General features: G+C 40.8%; 2 protein-coding genes and 1 non-coding gene across 6 annotated transcripts; 1 reads left to right on the forward strand and 2 right to left on the reverse strand.

Moving 5' to 3' along the window:
- Window positions 1–635: 635 nt before the first annotated feature.
- plekhh2 (pleckstrin homology domain containing, family H (with MyTH4 domain) member 2) lies at window positions 636–15,605 on the forward strand. 4 transcript variants are annotated; one of them, XM_037271027.1, is made up of 31 exons: window positions 636–814; window positions 1,931–2,066; window positions 4,941–5,003; window positions 5,075–5,224; window positions 5,422–5,505; window positions 5,582–5,663; window positions 5,738–5,923; window positions 6,315–7,099; window positions 7,475–7,550; window positions 7,624–7,718; window positions 7,794–7,953; window positions 8,053–8,186; window positions 8,494–8,607; window positions 8,818–8,904; window positions 8,973–9,131; window positions 9,241–9,321; window positions 9,549–9,722; window positions 9,792–9,900; window positions 10,007–10,119; window positions 10,394–10,573; window positions 11,112–11,209; window positions 11,676–11,853; window positions 12,176–12,334; window positions 12,447–12,544; window positions 13,188–13,329; window positions 13,423–13,559; window positions 13,665–13,794; window positions 13,949–14,035; window positions 14,129–14,266; window positions 14,672–14,867; window positions 14,944–15,605. In XM_037271027.1, the coding sequence occupies exons 2-30, from the start codon at window positions 1,944–1,946 to the stop codon at window positions 14,855–14,857; spliced, it is 4,308 nt and encodes a 1,435-aa protein (XP_037126922.1). In that variant the 5' UTR covers window positions 636–814; window positions 1,931–1,943; the 3' UTR covers window positions 14,858–14,867; window positions 14,944–15,605. The 4 variants fall into 4 exon arrangements, with proteins under 4 accessions (XP_037126922.1, XP_037126921.1, XP_037126924.1 ...); XM_037271026.1 differs by having other exon boundaries at window positions 14,672–15,605; XM_037271029.1 differs by having other exon boundaries at window positions 8,056–8,186; window positions 14,672–15,605.
- On the reverse strand, window positions 10,930–11,023 carry trnai-uau. Its single transcript has 2 exons — window positions 10,986–11,023; window positions 10,930–10,965 (listed from the first exon to the last, which is right to left on the reverse strand). It is a non-coding gene; the product is annotated as a tRNA-Ile (tRNA).
- Window positions 15,606–17,082: 1,477 nt separating the features above from the next.
- epcam (epithelial cell adhesion molecule) lies at window positions 17,083–19,885 on the reverse strand. Its single transcript, XM_037271087.1, has 9 exons — window positions 19,555–19,885; window positions 18,800–18,901; window positions 18,444–18,702; window positions 18,289–18,354; window positions 18,118–18,184; window positions 17,915–18,013; window positions 17,637–17,834; window positions 17,516–17,560; window positions 17,083–17,438 (listed from the first exon to the last, which is right to left on the reverse strand). Exons 1-9 carry the CDS (start codon window positions 19,616–19,618, stop codon window positions 17,415–17,417), a joined length of 924 nt encoding a protein of 307 aa, XP_037126982.1. The 5' UTR covers window positions 19,619–19,885; the 3' UTR covers window positions 17,083–17,414.
- Between the last annotated feature and the right edge of the window lie 439 nt (window positions 19,886–20,324).

Raw genomic sequence — 20,324 nt, forward strand, 5'->3', positions numbered from 1 at the left:
CCGGTAGCTTGCGTTCCAGAATTAAACTCATTTTCATTATAACGCTTAATAACAATGCGTAATGGATAAAAACGCGACATTTGAAGAAATGAACTCGCTTTCATTCAAATGCTTTTGTTTTCTTTCACCGCTAATTGTCACCCACGGTATGTTTATAAATGACAGCACACGCCCCGCTGCAATATGATTGGCTGCTGCAGCAAGCAACACAGAGGAAACGATATTATTTTTTCCAAATGGATCGTATTTGTAGAAAATGAAAGTAATCGCGTTAGTTAGATTAAGTTTAGGATTAGTGTCCAATCATATTGCAGCAAGGCTTGACCTGCCTCGCGCTGTTGGACTCGAAGTTAACAAAGTACAATGTGCAGCAGTACTTTATACTTCCTGTTTGTCAAAATAAGATTTCTTTATTAAACTTAGTGATGAGGGCTAATATTCTTCTACTAGAGGGCTGTTAAAGACTTTGCTTGAGATGTTTTATTGATTCTCTGCGGTCAAACCTAACCCATTTGTAAAAACTGCAACATAGTGCGTTCGGTCATAAAATTGCGCTCAGCCTTCTGATTGGTGGAATCTCTACGTCAATCAAACTAATGCCGTTTTTTCTCCCACGCAGTGAAACGCCCACTAAATATGTGATTGGATCTGTTGACAAAACCAACTTTTTTCCCCCCTGGAACTCTTTGGCAAGAGAAAGTCGCTGATGGTTTACTCATGAAAAACGTCAACGGGAATGTTAAACTATATAGTCGTCGGCATGGACATGGCATGAAATCACGCGTGTAGCGGTGTTCCATCACTTCTTTTCACGGTACGTGAGAAAAATCAGTATTATTATGAAAAACTACGTAAATCGCTATATCTCAACAAAACTAGACTTTTATATCTTTTATTTAAATTATTCACATCATGTTTTGATGGAAGCTGTTTTTGCGTCGCAGTTTGACTTTTTTCCATTTGAATATAGACCTCAGCGTAGTGACGTCCGTTACTATCAATGAACTGATAGTACAGTACCAGCCGGTATTGAATAGTCTATGTGAGTCATTGTTTTCATTGAAAGGGTGCCAGTACGGAGTTATTGAAGGCTGTATTCCACCAATTGCCACCTAAATTCTGATTAAATAATCAAATAATTGTTTCCATAATCATTATTATGAAATTGAGTGCTTGATATGCTAAGTTATAATTTATTATAAATATTAGGATCAAGATTGATTAAGATGTTAATGTTGACAATTCTTAATCAGCAGAAAATTTGAAAAGAGACAAGGAGAGGGTCATCAAGCAGCCAAAACACACAAAAATACCTCGGAATATTTTAAAATCCCTCTTCTTTTGGTAAGAAGAAAACAAGTTATGGATGCAGGAAAAAAATACAACACGTGTACCGTACATGTTTATGTGTTTAAGATACCGTGTGGAATTGTATTCGTTTGCTTATAAATTTCAAGAACCAACTGTATTTCAAGAAAACAAGCCTTCATATGCATCCCAGTGTTTACCACAGGAGAAACTAGAAATCGTTAAAAATAACCCTGTGGAAGCCAGTTTATAGTCATCCTCAGCATGTTTGCCGTCTCTTTGCTTAGACGCCAGCTGGGTAATGAGAGGTTATTACATGGAGCAGAAAGCCATGTCGCATTTGTCTGCCATTAAAAATTATCATCCGTCAGTCTATTTTATCTGTTTTCCAACATCAGCATTGGAAAACTTTTAGTGTTTGGCCGAGCAAAGCCCACAATGGTCCAGCTGGGCTCAGCTTTGGAATATTTCAGGTGCTGGCTCGTGGCAAAACATCTGGGCGACAACACACCCTCTTTGTTTGCATTAACATTCCAAAGCTCTCCATTATACCAATGTTGAATTAAATATTGCGTTGTACATTCCGTTCAGTTTTTAATATGATATCAGGTGTGTGTTCCAGAGAACAGGTCAATATGGCGGAAGGTGAGGATACCATGAGTCAAGAGGACTGGAAGGACAAGTGTATGGTCCTCGAAGCGCTCCTCATGAAGTTCAGGGTTCAGATCATCAAAATCCGAGAACTTACTGCTGACAAGGTTGGTTGGAGCATATTTGTTTTCCTATAAGTATATTTAATAATCATTGACAGTTGTTAGTATAGTTTAAGATTTCTAGTAGTTATTTAGGGGTAGTAGCCTACTGTTTATAGTACAGTATATGTATACTCTATGGAGTTCCCACTCCTGCTTTAAGAGGAGTAAGAATGAATAGCCCCTTTCAACTCAATGAAAAAACAGGGTTAGTATACTAAGATTTTTTTTTTCCGTCTGCCCATTGAAGGCGGAAAAAGGTAAATTATTATTTCATATGACTATATGACAGTGCTACCTTTTTCCACTGCAGGTCTGCATAGACCTACGCTGTTTGTAATTGAATAGTCTACTCCCATTTGCTTGATTCAATGATCAGTTGTCTTATAATCCATATCCCTAGCAATAAATCCTACCATGAGTCAAAGATGCCGTCTCGGCAATGTTGATAGTACTATTTTGTGGTTGTGTAAAAGAAAAAAAAAACTCCAGTAACAATAGTTGTGGCTGGAACAATGTAGTCTATCAAGTCAGAACAATTTTCCTTTAACGGTAGGGTGTAATCAGAATAACTACAGGCTGAACTCTGAAGGCATTCTCAGAAACATTTTAAAATTCTTACATAGTCAGTCCCGCTCATTGTCCATGTCAAGCTGTTGTTATCATGAGGTCATGGTTAGCGCCCAGCAGTCGCCTTTGTTTGGTCTTTGCTGCTGAACTGCTCGAACTGTGTTGTTATTTTTAAAGCTGTGTGGTTGTGCACAAACACGTTTGCAATCCTGATTTGTATTTGTGGAGGTAGGTGGCCTTGTATAAAGATCATTTTGCTGTTATGAGTCGAAAACATTTCGATTTCTGAAACCAGTTCTCTTTTGGCAAACACTCGATGACTGTCTCTTGGCAAAGTAATGAATCCTAGAAAGCCTCTGCGAAATGATACGTTGAGAATGAGGGCATGAAAATAAAGTCGAAAGAGGAGAGTAGGGCCTGGTGTAAAGACTGAGCTCCCCAAGGGAGGAAATAGCTAGTTTAGTTAACCGTGTGTGTGTGTGTGTGTGTGTGTATTCACGTATGTGTTGGAGAACGAGGTCATTTTGAGTTTGTTCCACATGTCTGTGTTTCTGTGTCAAATGTTGCTTCTTTTCACTCATTCAATCTATTACCCTAAATACAGGAAAAAGTCAACGCAAAGGGAAGCGGCAACAAAATAAATAAATAAATAAATAAATAAATAAATAAATAGTCACAGCACTCATATAAACAAAGAACCTTTCACACCCAGGCAAATCCTGAAAATCTGAACTGTGAGGCAGATGTGCTTGCATCTTTTTTGGGGTTCCATTTATTAGAAACATTAGTTGACATTACTAAACACAATAAGCATGTTTTTCTTTGACCTCTGACAGTATAAGTGGAAAACTGCAATTGATTGTGCAGGTGTACCTATTGTTGTGACCAGTGATTGAGTTGAAGTGTGTAAAAATGTTTCCAGTTGACTTTTTATGGGGTTTTGTGAACTTCCAGCTGGCCTGAGTTTGACTGACTGACTCTTTGGTCCTCAGCCTGTAAGTAATGTATTTTAGGGGATATGTGTCATAACGGCAGAGAAAGAGGCTTTGTGAGCTGGCTATAGACGGACGAGGGAGGGAGGAATGGCTAGAGTTCAGCAGAGGTTGGACACAGAGCGCCAGTTGTGGAATTCCAGGAATGAAGGTCCATTCGGATCTGAAAAGGGAATTGTCTGCAAAAGGTGACAGAATACTAAAAAGAAGTATCGGAGCTATGGTAAAGGTGACAGTTGATATTTGTGTGTCACTCAACTCATATTAGGCGTGAATAATATTGCTTTTAATGTTTGATCAAACCAACTTTAAAAATCAAAATTTCTCTGTTAATCCCATTTGAGCTATACAGGATAGGATTTTTTTTCGGTTAAGTCTGGTGTGCGTCTGTGAATTTGTGTGTGTGTTGGGGTGGGGTTGGGGGGTGGGTAAAATGCAGCTATAGCGTGCAGGACTGTTGCCTTGTAATTAGCAGCATGCTTTTCCCTGCCAGATGCTAAATCTGCTACTTGGAGTGACGTGTGGTTTGCGGTGCAGTGACGAGAGAAAGAGCGCGTTGGCTCACAGTCACTATTTTCATGTCTGTCCATAGCAAACAAGTATTTGCTTTATATTTGATATTTAATCTACTTAAATGATAAATAGCAAATGAGTCAATCCTCCAAGCTACAAAGCAATGTTGTTTTATTAACGGGCCCTTAAATAAACGTACATGTATTTTGGCACATCCAGTGACATCATCTCATAAATGACATGTTCTAAGAAACAGTTTCCCTAACTTTATATTGACAAAAACAGCAGAATAGGCCATGTGTCCAAAGAAGGGCTGGCTTGGGGAAACTTTGAATGGCTTGGGCAGGGTGTGGCTCTTTTTGAGAACAGAGTTCAGTTTGTTGCTCTGAGCACAAGTTGAGTGAAAGTGGGAGTCGCAAATGTAGACACAAATGTTGAGCACAAAAAAGAAAAGAAAGAAAAAAATCCAAAAGCAACCAAAAAGTAAAACATTCTTGGATGATTTAACTTTCAATGCAATGTCACCGTGTTGGCTTTTATTTCTGTAATAGTCAACATAAATTATTGTTGTTGTTTTTTTTATGGATTGTTTGCAGATAGATTCATTTGGCTTCACAGGGAGAGCTGGAAACTTGGAGAAGCTTGAAGCTTGTCTTCTTTGTACTCTCATGAAGCAAAACGTTTGAGGATTAGGTCAATGAAGGCATTCTGATTTTCCATTGACATATAATCCTCTCTGAAGCCCCCAGAGGTTGACAGGAAGAAACTTTCCAAGTAGTCAGTCAAATTTCCTGTTATGTCACAGATTCAACAACTGGAGACTCAAGTAATTGATGCTGAAAAACGAGCTTTCACCGCTCAACAGCAGGTAAATCAGACGCAGCTTAATATTGACCCTATGGAATGCGCTTTTGACGATTGACCTGTGTATAACTTTAGGCGCAATGGATGGAGGAGAAGCTGAGGGCTCCAGACGGTCAGCTCCAAAACTCTGAGAAGGTTTGGTTTCAGCGCTGCCAGGAGTTACAGGCCTTAGTGCAGGAGAAGGAAGATGTCATCACCAGGCTGGAGCAGCAGCTGGAAGAGCAGGTACATTAAAACACACACACAAGGTTAGGTTAAAATATTGTATAATAATAATAATAATAATAACAATAACAGTAATAAAAATAATGAAAATTTGAAAATATCATTACCAAAAAATCTAAAACTCAAAAAATGTCCTTTTAAAAATATTATTATATAGTATATCATAAAAAGAATAACTGAGTGTGTCCTTGTAACAGAAACAGTCAAGGCTTCAAGATGCCAAGACCGTGGAGGAAAAAGCAGCAAAGATCAAGGAATGGGTGATGCTAAAGTTGTCAGAGGTAGCAAAAAAAAATTAAACACACAATCAGATTCAATGGATTTACATTTTATGCTAAAGGCATGTTTCCGCCTCAGTTTGAGGTCGAGAACACGGCACTAAAAGAAACCAACAAACAACAGGAAGCTCAGATTGGTGAGCTCAAGAAGAAAATGGAAGGTCGGTATGAGATCCAAAAGCTATTTATTCATCTGTTAAAATGTTCTACATCATGTATTGGTCATTTCTTTCAGAATTTGAGCAGAAATGTTCCGGTAGACCAGCAGTTGCGTGCAAGGCAGGTGAAGCCCACCGAGTTAGCAGCCTGACGTTTGGCTGCTTCCAGGTGAGAGGAAAGAGCGCACAGGTTCTGACGGGCCCGATTCCATCACAGAGGAGCCTCAGCACCGAGGAAGAAACTGAAGGCAGGATCAACACTGGTAAGTATACTACAAATAACTGACTATGTGTCGTAAGGCCTCAGTCATCCAGGTGACGCTAGTCAGCCGTAGACGTTTGTATCCAAAAGGCGAGGGAAATAACCATCCACCGTATCGCTCGGCATTCACTCGTCTTGTGGCAGAAGAGCTCATAGGGATACGCTTAAAAATAATGGACAAAATAGGTGTACGGTTATTTCTGTACACTACTCAAAAGTACCGGAAAATCAAACTTATAGTTAAAGGAATGCATAACAGTGTCAAATAAAAGTAGAGTGAGTATTCTTGTTTTTGAAAAGGCAGAATTCTACTAGATTTGGATTTACGGAATCTCATTAGATGAAGTATCTTGTAAGTGTATAAAAAGTCATCATTTTGTTTACTCTGACAGACAATCAAAGCAAGCAGAAAGGCGCCGAAGGCCAAAGACCAGACCAAACCGGACTATTCGAGAATGAGAACATTAATCCGAGCAGCCCCGAGTCTTGTAGTGTTTCCTCAGTGCTCTCGAGCGCTGAAGGAGAAGGGTGTGAAGTTAGAGAAGGAGGCCTGGAGAGCGAGGCCTACCTGACAGCCTCGGATGACAGCAGCTCTCTGTTTGACGACGATATGCAGCGAGCAGGAAGGCCCGGTTTCGGAATTCCGGGAACGTCAGATGGGACATCCGGCGAGTATAAAATGAAGGACAGTACTTCAGAGGAGCTCAACAAACGATTCCAGTCACAGAGACTTGACTCGTCGTCCTCGTCCGGCGAATTGAACCCTCCCAGCCCCGTCGTCACACCGGCTCTCACTCCCAAACGACCCAACCCACCCCAAGACCTGAGAGATACCCCTGCTTTTCCCAAACAACCCAGACTGCGGACCCCGGCGGCTTTGGGCTTGACTCACAAGAAACATCTGAGCCAACCACCTGTCAGCACTGAGGCAGCTCACGGGCAAACACGTAACGCCCTCAGCATGCTGCGCTCCGAAAGCGACCTCGACCGAGTCCAAGAAGTGGACATGGAAACAGGGAAGGATCCGTCCCTGCAGATCCGCCCCGGCTCCCGCAGCAAAGCCGCAATGCTTTCCATACAGGCCACACCCGGGGTCCCTACTGATGCGTGTCTGGAAATAAAGTCAGACAGTCACAGCTCACCTCCTACACCCCCTTTACACAGGCTCCCCTCCTGGGTAAGAATGTCCTTTTCTACACAAGCCTTCCATTTTCCGAACCATTCATCCTTATACTGTTTGTATGTATTGACGTTATAGATAGTCTTGTTGGATTTCAATGGTTTTTACTATACAGAGGGTAAACATTTTTTTTCTTTTTCATATTCTAAAAAGCAGCCAGGAGAGAGATATGTAAAACAACCAATTTTCATTTTCTCTTTCTCATCACTGGTACCCAAAGAAAATCACATTTTTGGTGGGATTATTCAATTAGATTGCGTTTTTCTCATTCCTCATTTTGATGAGGATGATGATAATGAGGATGACGATGATGGTTCAGGTGCACCCACAGTATCTTGCGGCTGCTATATAAACAAGTTTTTGTCTCCAAAGGAGAGTCGCATCTACGCAGTGGCTAAATCAGGAATCAGGCTGTCTGACACATCATGCACAGATTCAACTAGCAAAGGTAAGGCTGCGATTGCGACGATTGTGAGGATCAAGTGATGTTCTGATATGTTTGCCTTTACTCTGTTTCATAGACCCCTCTCTGCAATCCTCCTATCCTGCTTTTGTAATATACACTTCGCTCATTTATAAAAATATGACCGCACCCGTTTATACTACTCTGAAGGGGGTAAGTACAACCGTATGCTGCAACACAGGTTTGAAAAGTACATCCATGAAAACCAAACAATCCTCATCTCTGCAGAAAGCCACTTTGCTGAGCAACAACCCCTACTTAGATGAGTCATCTAGCTCTGAGGATTCATCCAGTTCTGGAGAGGAGGATGGTTCCTTATGCAGTTCCCAGGCGTCCTTTGGCTCCAATAAGGATAGCAATCCAGGCAGCCCACGCTCTATCAAAAGAGGTACACGTCAATAATACTGGAAGGAAATAACCTCAGCATCAGCAGCTGAATCAAAATGATTATAACAAGAACGCTAAACTGCTTTTGCTTCCATTGCAGCAGTATCCGCGTCTTCAATGACATCAGAGAGCGACTACGCCATCCCACCTGACGCCTATTCCACCGATACTGAGTGCTGGGAACCAGAACAGAAACTCCCCAAAACTTGCTCCTCTGCTGGTGACAGCAAAAGTGTATGTGTTTCTTTTTTTTTTTTTCTTTTTTTTTTAAAGCCATGGAATTATATATAGAATTTTTTGTACCATGATATGTTTTTTTTTTTTTAAAGCATGTTCAAATCAGACCAGCATATAAAAAAAGGAATTATGACATCATTTATTGATGCGCTTCTGCAACTGCCAAGTTCTATTATAAACATGCTGAAGAATGTATAGTTTATTATATTTGTTCTGTTTTTTTTGTTTTTTTTTAAATCCAGAAGAAATAAAATTCTTGGTTGTTTTTTACAAACTTATCTACTCTGAACATTGCATGTTTAAGGAGTCCATGGAGAAATCAGGCTACCTGCTGAAAATGGTGAAGACATGGAAGAAAACCTGGAAGAGACACTGGTTTGTCTTGAAAGATGGAGAGCTTCTTTATTATAAATCCCCGGTGAGTTTGTCGCGACGTCAATTCGACTTCATCTAATAGCAATAACGGTATTTTAAGAACCTCCTTCCTTGGTGTAAAAACAATTGAACCTGTTGCAGTGAAATAATTATCACGCAAGACAAAATACAATTTGTGGTATTAAATGTAGAAAAGCTCAAGGTCTGGCCCACCTGAGCTCAACCCTAAAGAGAACCTGTGATGTTTCTGCAGAGCGATGTGATCAGGAAACCTCAAGGTCAGATTGAGGTCAACGCCACCAGCAACATCGCACGAGGTGAAGGAAAACAAGTGGTCCAGGTAATCAGCCATCATCATTTATTTTGTTTGACTTGCCTTTCATGACTTGAATGATTATTTGTGTGTAGATTGTGACGGGGAAGCGAGTGTGCTACCTGAAAGCGGACTCTCCTAATCTGCTGGACGAATGGCTCATGGTGCTGCAGAGTGTGTTAAGAGTCAAGGCTGCAAGTCCGCTCTACACTCAACCGGATATTCGGCCCGGCATGAAGGGACACCTTGTCAAGGTTATATCATTAGCATTTAGCAATTTAGCTGCCAGGTTGCTTCATTATGCACACTGCACTGTTTTATTATTATTTAATTTTTTTTATTGATTTTTTTTGTCAATGGCAGGTAAAGCATGGCTACTCTAAGCGGGTTTGGTGCGCTCTGATTGGTAAAACTCTCTACTACTTCCGCAGCCAGGAGGACAAGGTATAAATGACAACATTTTTACCTTTTATATTTGCTTTGTCAGGTTAAAATGGTTGAAGGAAATTGCAGTTTATTCTGAAAATGTGATTGATTTGTTAACTGCACCAAAGCACAACTTTTTTTTTAAGGTTTGCCTCTACACCACTTAGCAGCCACAATTTGGGTGATTGAGTGAAAATTCAAAAGAAAGCCTTATTATTTTGACTCATTTTTGTCTCTGGTCTCAGTTTCCACTTGGTCAGGTAAAGCTTTGGGATGCCCAGGTTGAGGAGGTGGACAAGTCTCGGGATTCGGATGATGGCTTGAAAGCATGTGGGGGTGGATTACAGGCCTATACCATCGCCATCCATCCTCAGGATCAAGACCCGACTTACCTGCTCATTGAATCTCGCCATGAGAAGGTCTGGTTTTTTCCATACTACACATACAGGTGAGGTCAAATTGCTTACGAACGTTGTGCTGTCGTTCAGGATTCGTGGCTGTACCACCTGTGTGTCGCAGCAGGGACCATGATGGGGAAAGTCGGCACTGAGTTTGAAAAATTGGCAGGGAAACTCTTTCAAGCGGATGGAGATCCAAGTAAGCATGTGCCTTGTTCAGACTGCAAGCCCCAAATAGATATATTTTTTTCATGTCATGTCAACATAGCGTGCTCTCCTTGAGGTTTATCACTGTTGATCTACAGACTCTGAGATTTGGAGACACCCAACACTATGTTTCAGTAAGGAGGCCCTATTGTCTCCGCTCACCACGTTACCTTCACAGGCCCTGCAAACAGAGGCGGTCAAACTCTTTAAGGTAAGGAGACTCTCTGCTCTTTCCTGCTCTTTCAAATATGATCTACCATCTATATACGCTGCTGGGAATAAATTGATATCATTTCAAGGAACAAATATTAAAATTTAGGTTCATGTAAGTCAGTGCTGCTGATAAGACCTGAAATCTCACCTCTGGTTCTGAGACACTGCTGTAAATTCCAGAATGGATTCATGAATCACTCAATCAAATAATAACTCACCCAAAATACTTTTGTGCTCTTGGTTAAACTGATACTAAGTGCTTTTCTTCTCAGACTTGTCAGCTGTTCATCAATGTGGCCATTGATGCCCCAGCCATCGACTATCACGTCTCCCTGGCTCAGAGCGCCCTCCTGGTGTGTCTGACTCACCCTGAGCTTCAAAATGAGTTCTTCTGCCAGCTCATCAAGCAGACCCAAAAAAGGCAACCGCGTGGCCATCCGGGACCCTTGCAGGTGCGTGTGCTCACCACCTGGTGGCAACAGTATCACGATCGGGAAAGGCTTTTCAGCAAGCTAGTGTCACGTGATCTTGATGCAGAAGCAACCATGCATTCCATGTCAAATCACCACAAGAGGGCACAGCCATCCATTTCTATAGGCCAGGGGTCACCAAGTCTGGTCCTTGAGGCCAGCCTATTTTAGATGCAAATTTGACTTCTGTTTTTACGCCATCAGTTTTGAACACCACAAAAACAGAGAGTTAGTGGCACCTTTGAAGAAGTTCAGTGTATCGATCGCTAGTTCTGCGAGTTGATGGTGACAAGTGCCATGGTGTCAGTCTGTGATCTTGAACACTTGACCCAAAACTATGCTCCAGGTGAGGCTCGAACTCACAACCTCAGCATTGCTTGCGACCATACTGTCTTATAAGTACTGCGCGCTAACCGATTGCGCCACTGGAGCTTGGAAATTGAGACAGAATCGATCAGGTTATAGGTCAAATTGTGCCGCTGTCTTGGATTTGATAAGGCCATTTGTGACTCTTCTTCAGGGCTGGCAGTTTTTAGCCTTGTGCGTTGGACTGTTTCTGCCTCAACATCCTTTCCTCTGGCTGCTCCAAGTCCATCTTAAAAAGCATGGGGATTCCAGGTAACGGAACAGTATTGAGATGATTCACCTTGATTGAAATAGCAGTTCAGTGCTTGCGCCTCATTTTTGCCATAAAAATGGAATTTAAAAAAAAAATATTGTCTTGTTCTAATGTGTGTCGCCTTCATACAAATATCATTCAAAATCAAGTACTTGTCATGCTGGTTGCTCTGAATTTATTTTAATATTATTTGGTTGCTGCTTTTGTTTCAGTACTCAAAACAGATGATAATTTGAGCTCAGTTTCTATCATCGAGTGCGCACAAAATGAGTTGTTAAATGTTATCATCAATAAATAGTGCAGTTTAAAATGTTTGCTCAAATGTTATAATAGTATATCTTGATGGACTGTAATATGGATTTAATATGAAGCCATCCGATGGAATATTGTGTACGCTGGCAATGTAATGAGATCCAGTTCAAGAGGTTTTAGAAAAAATCAGTGCCTCTAAAATTCTGTCCCCAGGACTGAAGTGGGTAAATATGCCATCTACTGCCAACGTTCAATGGAGCGCACCCAGCAGAAGGGTGAGAGGCAGGCCAGACCATCCCGCATGGAGATCCTTTCTATTCTGCTAAGAAATCCTTATCACCACTCCCTGCCTTTTAGTGTGCCTGTGCACTTCCTCAATAACACCTACCAGGTAATAATACTGTTTTATAGACATGATGACAATGTTATTTGATAAGCTCCACAATGGTGTCCTGTAGGTCTTAAACGAGTGGCTGTATTGTAAAGACAACCGTCATGTCTAACAGTCTGTTTATAGAGGCATTGCACCGTACTGCCTCCTCTGTGCCGGTATCCAATTTAATTTAAATTTATTTTATTTTATTAATCCAAATAAAACATTTTCTGTTATGGAGGTTGACAATGTTTTTGGGGAGAGGTTGCAGTTTGCCCGCTCGACACTCCACAACACAATAATCATTCTGGCATTGCACCCTTCTCTTGCCGTTTCGTAGGTAGTAAGTTTCGATGCGTCGACCACAGTGGATGAGTTCCAGTGTCGTCTCAACCAGGACACGGGTATGAGGAAAACAGGGCTGTCGGGTTTCAGTGTGTACACCGATGACCCCACTGGACGAGAGTTGGAGCACTGCTTGCATCAAGGGAGCATCAAGGTGCTTTTCAATCATCTAAAGCTTCTGTTGTGTGATGGATGTTTAGAATTTAAAATGGCATTTGTTGTGTGCACAAGTTGAAGTCCACGTGTCCATTATATGTCTATGGCAGATTTGTGATATTATATCCAAATGGGAACAAGCATCCAAAGAGCAGCATACGGGCAAGTCAGAAAATACCAGAACGGTCCGTCTCACTTACAAGAACAGGTATGAAGACGTTCGTTGTGAAGCACGTTAGTGTTGCACATGTGGCACAGCTGAATGTTGTTATATGTCTCGTAGCAATTGAGTAAAAAAATTACATGAATTCAACATTTTGGGGAAAATGCGGACAAATGTTTTGGAGTACCACATTACTGTGTTTTCCGCACTATAAGACGCACCGGATTATAAGGCGCACCTTCAATGAATGTCCCATTTTAAAACTTTGTCCATATATAAGGCGCACCAGATTATAAGGCGCACCTTCAATGAATGGCCCATTTTAAAACTTTGTCCATATATAAGATATATACATTTGGCCCGCGGGCCGGACTTTGGACACGCCTGCTGTAGTGGCTCAATATTGGTCCATATATAAGGCGCACCTGATTATAAGACGCACTGTCGGCTTTTGAGAAAATTGGAGGTTTTTAGGTGCGCCTTATAGTGCGGAAAATACGGTAATTGATTTTCTAATAGATCACTGGGTGGACTGAAGCCCCCAACCAGTGATGCTTCTGCATTTTAGACATACTCCCAACTTCATACAGTCACATAAAAGCATACTTTGGAGATGGAAAAACCGTGAGAATGAATTACAAATCAAAATGGATAAAGAATTACAGTTCAATTATTTTGACATTTCCAGGCTATACTTCACCAGCCAGGTACGGGGAGAGTCAGAGAGGGAAAGATTGTTGCTGGCCTATCAGATCAATGAGGCCATCGTAGCAGGACACTTCCCCGTCAACAAGGAGCTGGCTCTAGAAATGGCTGCCTTACTGGCTCAGGTCTGAAAGACCCTACAATATATTTCAACTTTTTTTTATTTTTTTTCCAAATATTTGTTGTGATTTTATTGACTGTTTTCATTGACTTATCAGGTTGAGTTTGGTGATTTTGAACGTTCCTTCTTGACTCCTGGACCTGTTCAAACAAAGTCCAACCAAACTTTGAAACAGGTCCTGGACAGATTCTACCCCAAGCACTACCGTCGGACCATGTCTGAGGAACAACTTAGGTAGCAGAATACACGTACAGAACCACTATTTCAAGTAGCAAAAGTAATGATAGTGAAGCCACAAGACTATCATTGGTGATGTTTTTTTTGTTTTTTTTTCCCTAGACAATTGCTCCAGCGTCTCTCTGCTCGCTGGTCCTCACTCAGGGGTCGAAATTCATCTGAGTGTGTCAGGATTTACCTGACGGTTGCCAAGAAGTGGCCGTTCTTTGGTGCCAAACTTTTTGAAGCTGAGGTGAGTGTCTGTCAATTTAAAAATAAAGTATTAAAATGTATGCAAGCTTTATGCACAGAAGCACAAACTCCACAAGCAACACTTCTTATCACTGAAATTAATATCAAAATGAAGGTTGGATGAATGAATTTGTAATTCTACTTTGTGTTTTCAGTCCATCACTTCCTCTCCAGACCCAGCAGCACGTGTCTGGCTGGCAGTTCACGAAGATGGTATCAGTGTTCTGGAGCACAACTCAATTGTGAGTTTCTCTCAGATGATCTGCACATTTTACTCACTCTACTGAATTGCTGTTTAAAGGAAATTAAATAGGTTCTTATGTCTGCATTTTCAGAAACTACTGCTATCCCACCCCTACAAAAATGTGATGACATTCGGGGGCTGCAAAGAGGACTTTATGCTTGTGGTGGGACAGAACAACACCAAAGATAAACCCTCAGAGAAACATACCTTTGCTATGGATACTTCAAAGGTTAGTCGAAAATATTGTGCATCAAACTCTGCGGATCCTTAAAATAGTCACCTCACTGTTTAATTTCACAGTGGATGGAAAAACAGCTATTTGTAAACAGTGCAAAAAATAAAAAAATAATTTCCCATAATATTGTACTATATGTCTCCTTTTAAAACCTAAAAAAATGTTTACAAAAAATTGAGAATAAAATTTAACCTAACAGGAATGACAGAGAGGTTTTATAGCACATTACACTTTTCTATGGTTCCTTGTTGCTATGCAGAAAGAGTCACATTATTATTTCTCTGCATCAGAAATTCACTAAGGATATTTTTCATTTAAACAACATGATTAGGCCTATTCATTCGCATCCGTGTACGTATGTATTGGATGGATGTCTTGAGTGTTGTGTTTCATCAACAGATCAGAGAGATCACCCTCCTCATCTCCAGCTACATCAACAGCGCACATCAGCAGAAGGCTGCAGCGCATCACCTCTCCGCCCCTGCTCTCATGGTGGCCCAGCCAATCAGCCTGAAATGCAAAGAGTTGAGGAGCAAGTCTCCACCAGCTCTGGGTCGTTCCAGTAAGACCCCCACATTGTTGTGACAGCACAGTCTTGTTATTTAAAAAAAAAAAAAAAAAAAAGGTCACATCTCCAGAGATCCTGCAATGTTTAAGAGTTGACGTACCACTTGAAAGGTTCGCTTTGTACAAAGGTACAAACTAATCCGCAGCATTGTCCTGGCTGAGGAGTCAACACTGCTTACCGATTAACTAAGCTAATGTTCTCAATATCTTTCATCTCTGCTGTCTGGTGCATTTTAATGTACAAACACTGTGGCCTGGAGGAGCAGAGAATTGTTTTGTTTTTTTCTAAACTAATTAGCATCATTTTTGTGAAGCGGACTTTCTAGACTGGGGATACGACGTAAGAAGTCACGAAAGCTCATGAAAGTAGAAATGTAAGACAAGTTTGAAGCAATGAGAATGTCTGAATTGACAAAATGCAATGCAGTCAGAGTCAGGCAGAAGGCCGACTTGTAAAAGAGTAACAGACCTGCCAGCAATGTGCTTTGTGGTTACTGAATAACCAGGGTGGAAAGGAAAATGACACCCATACAAAAAGGGGAAACTCATCTTAAAGCTGCAGAATGGTGCTCGAGCTGTGTCATTTTGCACTTTTAAACACACACCATCACATAAAAACTGGAAATACAAGCCATTTAATATACGGTACTTTTATATATCCCATTGATGCTTGTTTGTGACAATGCATTTTATTTAAATCGTTTTTGGAACGTGTGAATGGATAAACTATGACAAATAAACAATATATATACGTATAAAAATCCAACCTTGTGTTTGGTCATTACCTCATTAATCCAGGCCTGCTGGGTTGCTTGATTTTCAGTGCCAAATTCAAAAGGTGTATTTGTGTGCTGTTTGTCCTAAGTTGTAGAATAACTTTAGTAGGATAACTACAAGTTACTAGTGAGGCAAAACTGTGCACTAGTTAACATCTGCATGCTAATAAGTGAGGCATGAGATGTTGAGTCAAGATGCTCCTCCCCCCAAAAATGGACCCGGCTGGCTAATTGGCGTGATTTGAGTGACGTGTTGATACCGCGAACCAGCACCTGACAGCGTGTGACACTCCCTCCCTCATTCCAGCACTCTTTCACACAAGGCTGGGGGGAGGATATACGATACCCGACCTGTCTGAACTAGTTTGAGACGTGCTTTTGTTCCAGGTTGCTGTGGTGACCAAAAAGAGGGAGGGCCAAGGGGAATTTAAAAATTGGGTGTGGCAAAAGGAATTAAATGGTTACAAGTCAATACAAATAATTATAAAAGTACCTACCCTTGTTTGTTCATTGTAAGACTATTGTGTGCGGAAATCCATGAGAATAAATAAGCACACCTCTGTCCCTGCCATATCCATCAAAAACACCTTCAGCTATGCGATGTTTTATTTTTCATATTTTTCTTTCATTTTCATCTTTTGTTGCAATAGAACTGGTCTGCATATACTACATAAAAAGGGTAGGGTTGTGTTTATCCAATTTAAACATACTAAGAAAGCCATCAGACAAACACTATATACTTAAAGCTGTGATTGATTGCCTTTGCCTCTTCCGCCATTTTGGTATTTGACACTTCACCTGCAGTGTGAAGTCCTTTTCGTCAGGAGCTTTTCTTGTTGTGTGACTTGTTGCATGAATATGTGCAAAGCAAAACCTGACTTTCAGGTTGAGCACAATTCAGAACAGCTTTGAGGAAACAACAAACATGCATAGAACACACCTCCCAGCAGGCTGCTCTCACACCCAAAACGGTATTGCCAAAACATAATGCACACTCTCAGCTATAAACAGTAACAATAAACCCGAACGTATTTTAGCTGAATAGCATCTGTGGAAGTTTCGGCCAGAATGATGTCAGCTACTACCTAAGTGACAGTTCTGGTTTTATCTCACAAGGTAAGGGAGGTAACCACCAGAGCCAAAAAGTTCACTTTAAGTCAACACCTTTTCCAGTGTACAAGCGGAATATAAATCATTTGACAGCAATTTGATCAAAATTGAAACACGACAATACCTTTGTCATCTCAAAGATTTGCACATGTACTATGTCTTTATAAAACCTTATATAAAGCCATTATTTAAGCAGGCGCTTGGAAAAAAATGCTTAATGCATTTATGGAAAGGGTGAGGAAAATAATTTCCATTTTGATATCAACTAATCTTTGCAACAATTGGCGGTACAAGTGGTTTAATACGCTTATGACTCATTGCAGTATATCACCTTGAAATAAACACAAAACATTCAAACACAGCCTTTAAAACATTTTATTAAAAACAATCCAACAACAGCACACACACATGTAAGAAACTGTACAATCCAACACAAAATTTTATATGGTCAACAGCGTCTAAAATTTAAATGCTATTTAAAAAGGACAAAATTTAAGCGTGGCGAAGAAGTGTAGAGTGCTGAAATCTTTACACAACTTATAAATATATACGGCAGTATGAATAGTGCCAATAACGAGCATGTTGATTGTTTCTTTACAAAAAAATTGTCTTCCTTATAGAGCGCCGAACGGCACACCGCAAGCACACACATCCAACGACGATTCTGGCCGCTTGCAGCGATCAACAATTTACATGGGATCCATTTCTCTTTGCTACAGAAAAATCGAATTATTAACATTCGAAAAAATTTTCCAGAAGGAAAGTCTCTGAAGCATTGTGTACGACTCACCTGAGCTTTGTTGTACTTCTGACTCTGACGCCGTCTATAGAAAAACTACACACCAACAGAAAAATTGTAAGCGACTAATGCGATAGATGAGCGATGAAGGTGTGAGTTTGTATCAACTCACCAGGAATAGCAGGCCGGCCACCACAACCAGCACGACCACCACAATGACAGCAATGATCCCGCCGGGAAGATGTTTCATGGTGAAAGTTGGTGCCTCCTCATCCACATAATACACCAAGATCTTCTCCATCTCCATTTTCTGAGTGCCCACCATGGGCTCAAACTTATCCTGGTCTTTGAACAGTGGCAGCACTTTCACCTGTGGGAAGAGGAGGACACAATTAGTATGTCAATTACAGGAAAGGGGGGAGGAAAAAAAAAAAAGTTGTATAGCAGTACATCTTTCTCCATGTAGTAGGCCATGTTGGTCAGATCGCTCTTGCGCTCTCCCATCGGCTTCTTCACATCCACCACAATCATGCGGGAATCAGGATCATACTGCAGGGAAAAAAAATAAAATAAATCAGAGCACATAAATACATGTTATGCAATGTAGGGTACATGTTATGCAATGTAGGGTACTCACTCAAGAGTTCACTTACCTCAACCTTTTCCACCATGTCCTTGTTAAAGTTGTCGTAACGCCTGTGGATAGCTTCAGCAATAGCCCTGTTTTGGAAAGAATACTCTTTACTAAACATGTTTTCAAAAACAATGCGCAATGACTTTCACTGTAGTCTGATGCTCGCAAACGTCACGCTATGTGCACTTACATTTTGAGTTGTTTAGCGTCCACGGGACCTGTCACTGGTTTGTGCGTCAGCTGAAGACGGACCCAGCTAGAAGACAAAACATTTTAGGAATGTACAAAGAAATCACAGGCTGCCTGTGTGGCTTCCTAACACAAATTGCGGAAACAATAACTTACTAGGTCTCCACCAGCTTCTCACACTTGAGGTCCTTGTCGCCCTTGTCTGTTCGGCGGACACCGGCGCTGTTGACGCACCAGCACTCCTCTGTGTTGTTGCACTGCTTTGCCTTGAATTTACCGTCATTCTCGCACTCGGGATCGTAGATGCCGTCGTTATCAAGAAAAGCCGTCTCCACGGGCTTTCCTCCCGTACGAGTATCTAAGCCTTTTTTGGCTCTGTACATCTCAGCCTTCATCAAGAAGCACTTGGGGATCACTGGAGTTACGCAGTAGGGAAAAGCAAGAGTCAAGTAGGCCGCTCGCTGGTGGAAAACAATCGTGTTCTTCAAGTAAAAATTTGATTATTTACTTACATTTAGAGCAGTCCAGCTCTTGTCTCATCTGATTACCAGTCAAAATGTGACATTCACAAGGAGGTCCTTCACAGGTGGCCCACTTCATGGTCTCACATGTACCTAAGGAGCCAAACACCAGATTGAAGATAATGATGGGAACAAACATTGATTCGTGTTAGAACATGCATCCTTATTATGTGATGGAGAGGTGCTTGCAATTATTCCAAATGGTAAACTCAAATTGTTATTATGTCGGTAAGTCATGAAGAAATACATATTTCTGTATTTAAGAAATACATATTTCTTCATGACATTATTAAAAGGGGCCCAAAGTCGTGAAGACTATACTTTTATATAATTTGACGCGAGCGCAATGAAAGCAAATAAAACGCGGTAATCAAGTTATGGGCGTTGGTTTCTCTTAACAGAGAAGCGCCGGGGGAGCGCGACTGAGCAATTCCCCACCCCCACTCAACAACTAAATCGAATATCCGCATGAAATACAAGAAATAAAAGATCAGATTTTTCTTAGCATTTAAGAAACACGTTACATAGTTTCAAACGATCAATTTCTTAGTGACTCATGATTTAAAACCAAACATATCTGTCAAATATTTAAAAAAATGGTATTACTCAATTTAAACTTATTTAAACATTATCGTTTTTAAATTGTTAGAGTTATTTCAAACGGTATAATTCTGATTAAAAGTTTGCCAGAGCGAAAGACGTCGTTAAAGACTGAAAACATAGCAAACGATAAATAAATGACTTACAGCTTTGGGCCGAAGCTCCTACCGCCAGGGCAGCAAGCACAAGAGCAATCCACATCTTGATCATCAAATTATTGGCAAAAAACGAGTTTGCTGAAAGTCCTCTTTGGTTTGCTTTCAATCCGCCCGTCGTCCACAGAGGTCAAAAATGGAGTTGAAACAAAAAGCTTCCTGTTCTTCCTACAGGTGTGCCCTTGTCAAACCTGTTTGGACTGACGTGCGCGCGCAATGTAGGGGAAAGGCTCACTCCAAGCAAAAGGCGTGTCTCTCGAGTTAACGCTCAGACGAGTTTCCTCAATAAGGTTTGATTGTCTATAAAGTGATAAGCAACCATGAAGACAATTTATAATGCTGGGAGTCTCAATACGTCACATTGATTTGCATAGGTGTGAAGGGGGCGGAGTATAGCGCAAAAACCTTGTGCGCACCTTTTCCGGTGTGGCCATATTTGGAAATTAGTTTCGCCACCTTTTGCAGTATGCGACTTTTGTTTTGTCGCATTAAAAATAGATATATAAACAATCAAATAAATAAATCACAAATCCTCACCCTTCAAAAATAATGTACATTTATCTGGTACATTCACTCTATCACCATTATTTCCTTTCTTGTTGCTCATTGGATGTATTTTGTGATCATTAAATTCTATGACTCAAGTGTTTCCTTTGGCAGTTTCAGCTGTGAATTTTTTGTTTGTGACGTTTCTGCATCAACCAAGTAAGCTGGGCTGTTTTTCTCAGAGCTCACCAAAACGTTTGAATAATTTTCCTTGG

The sequence above is a fragment of the Syngnathus acus genome, chromosome 15 (genome assembly GCF_901709675.1).
Source record: "Syngnathus acus chromosome 15, fSynAcu1.2, whole genome shotgun sequence".
NCBI classification, from domain to species: domain Eukaryota; kingdom Metazoa; phylum Chordata; class Actinopteri; order Syngnathiformes; family Syngnathidae; genus Syngnathus; species Syngnathus acus.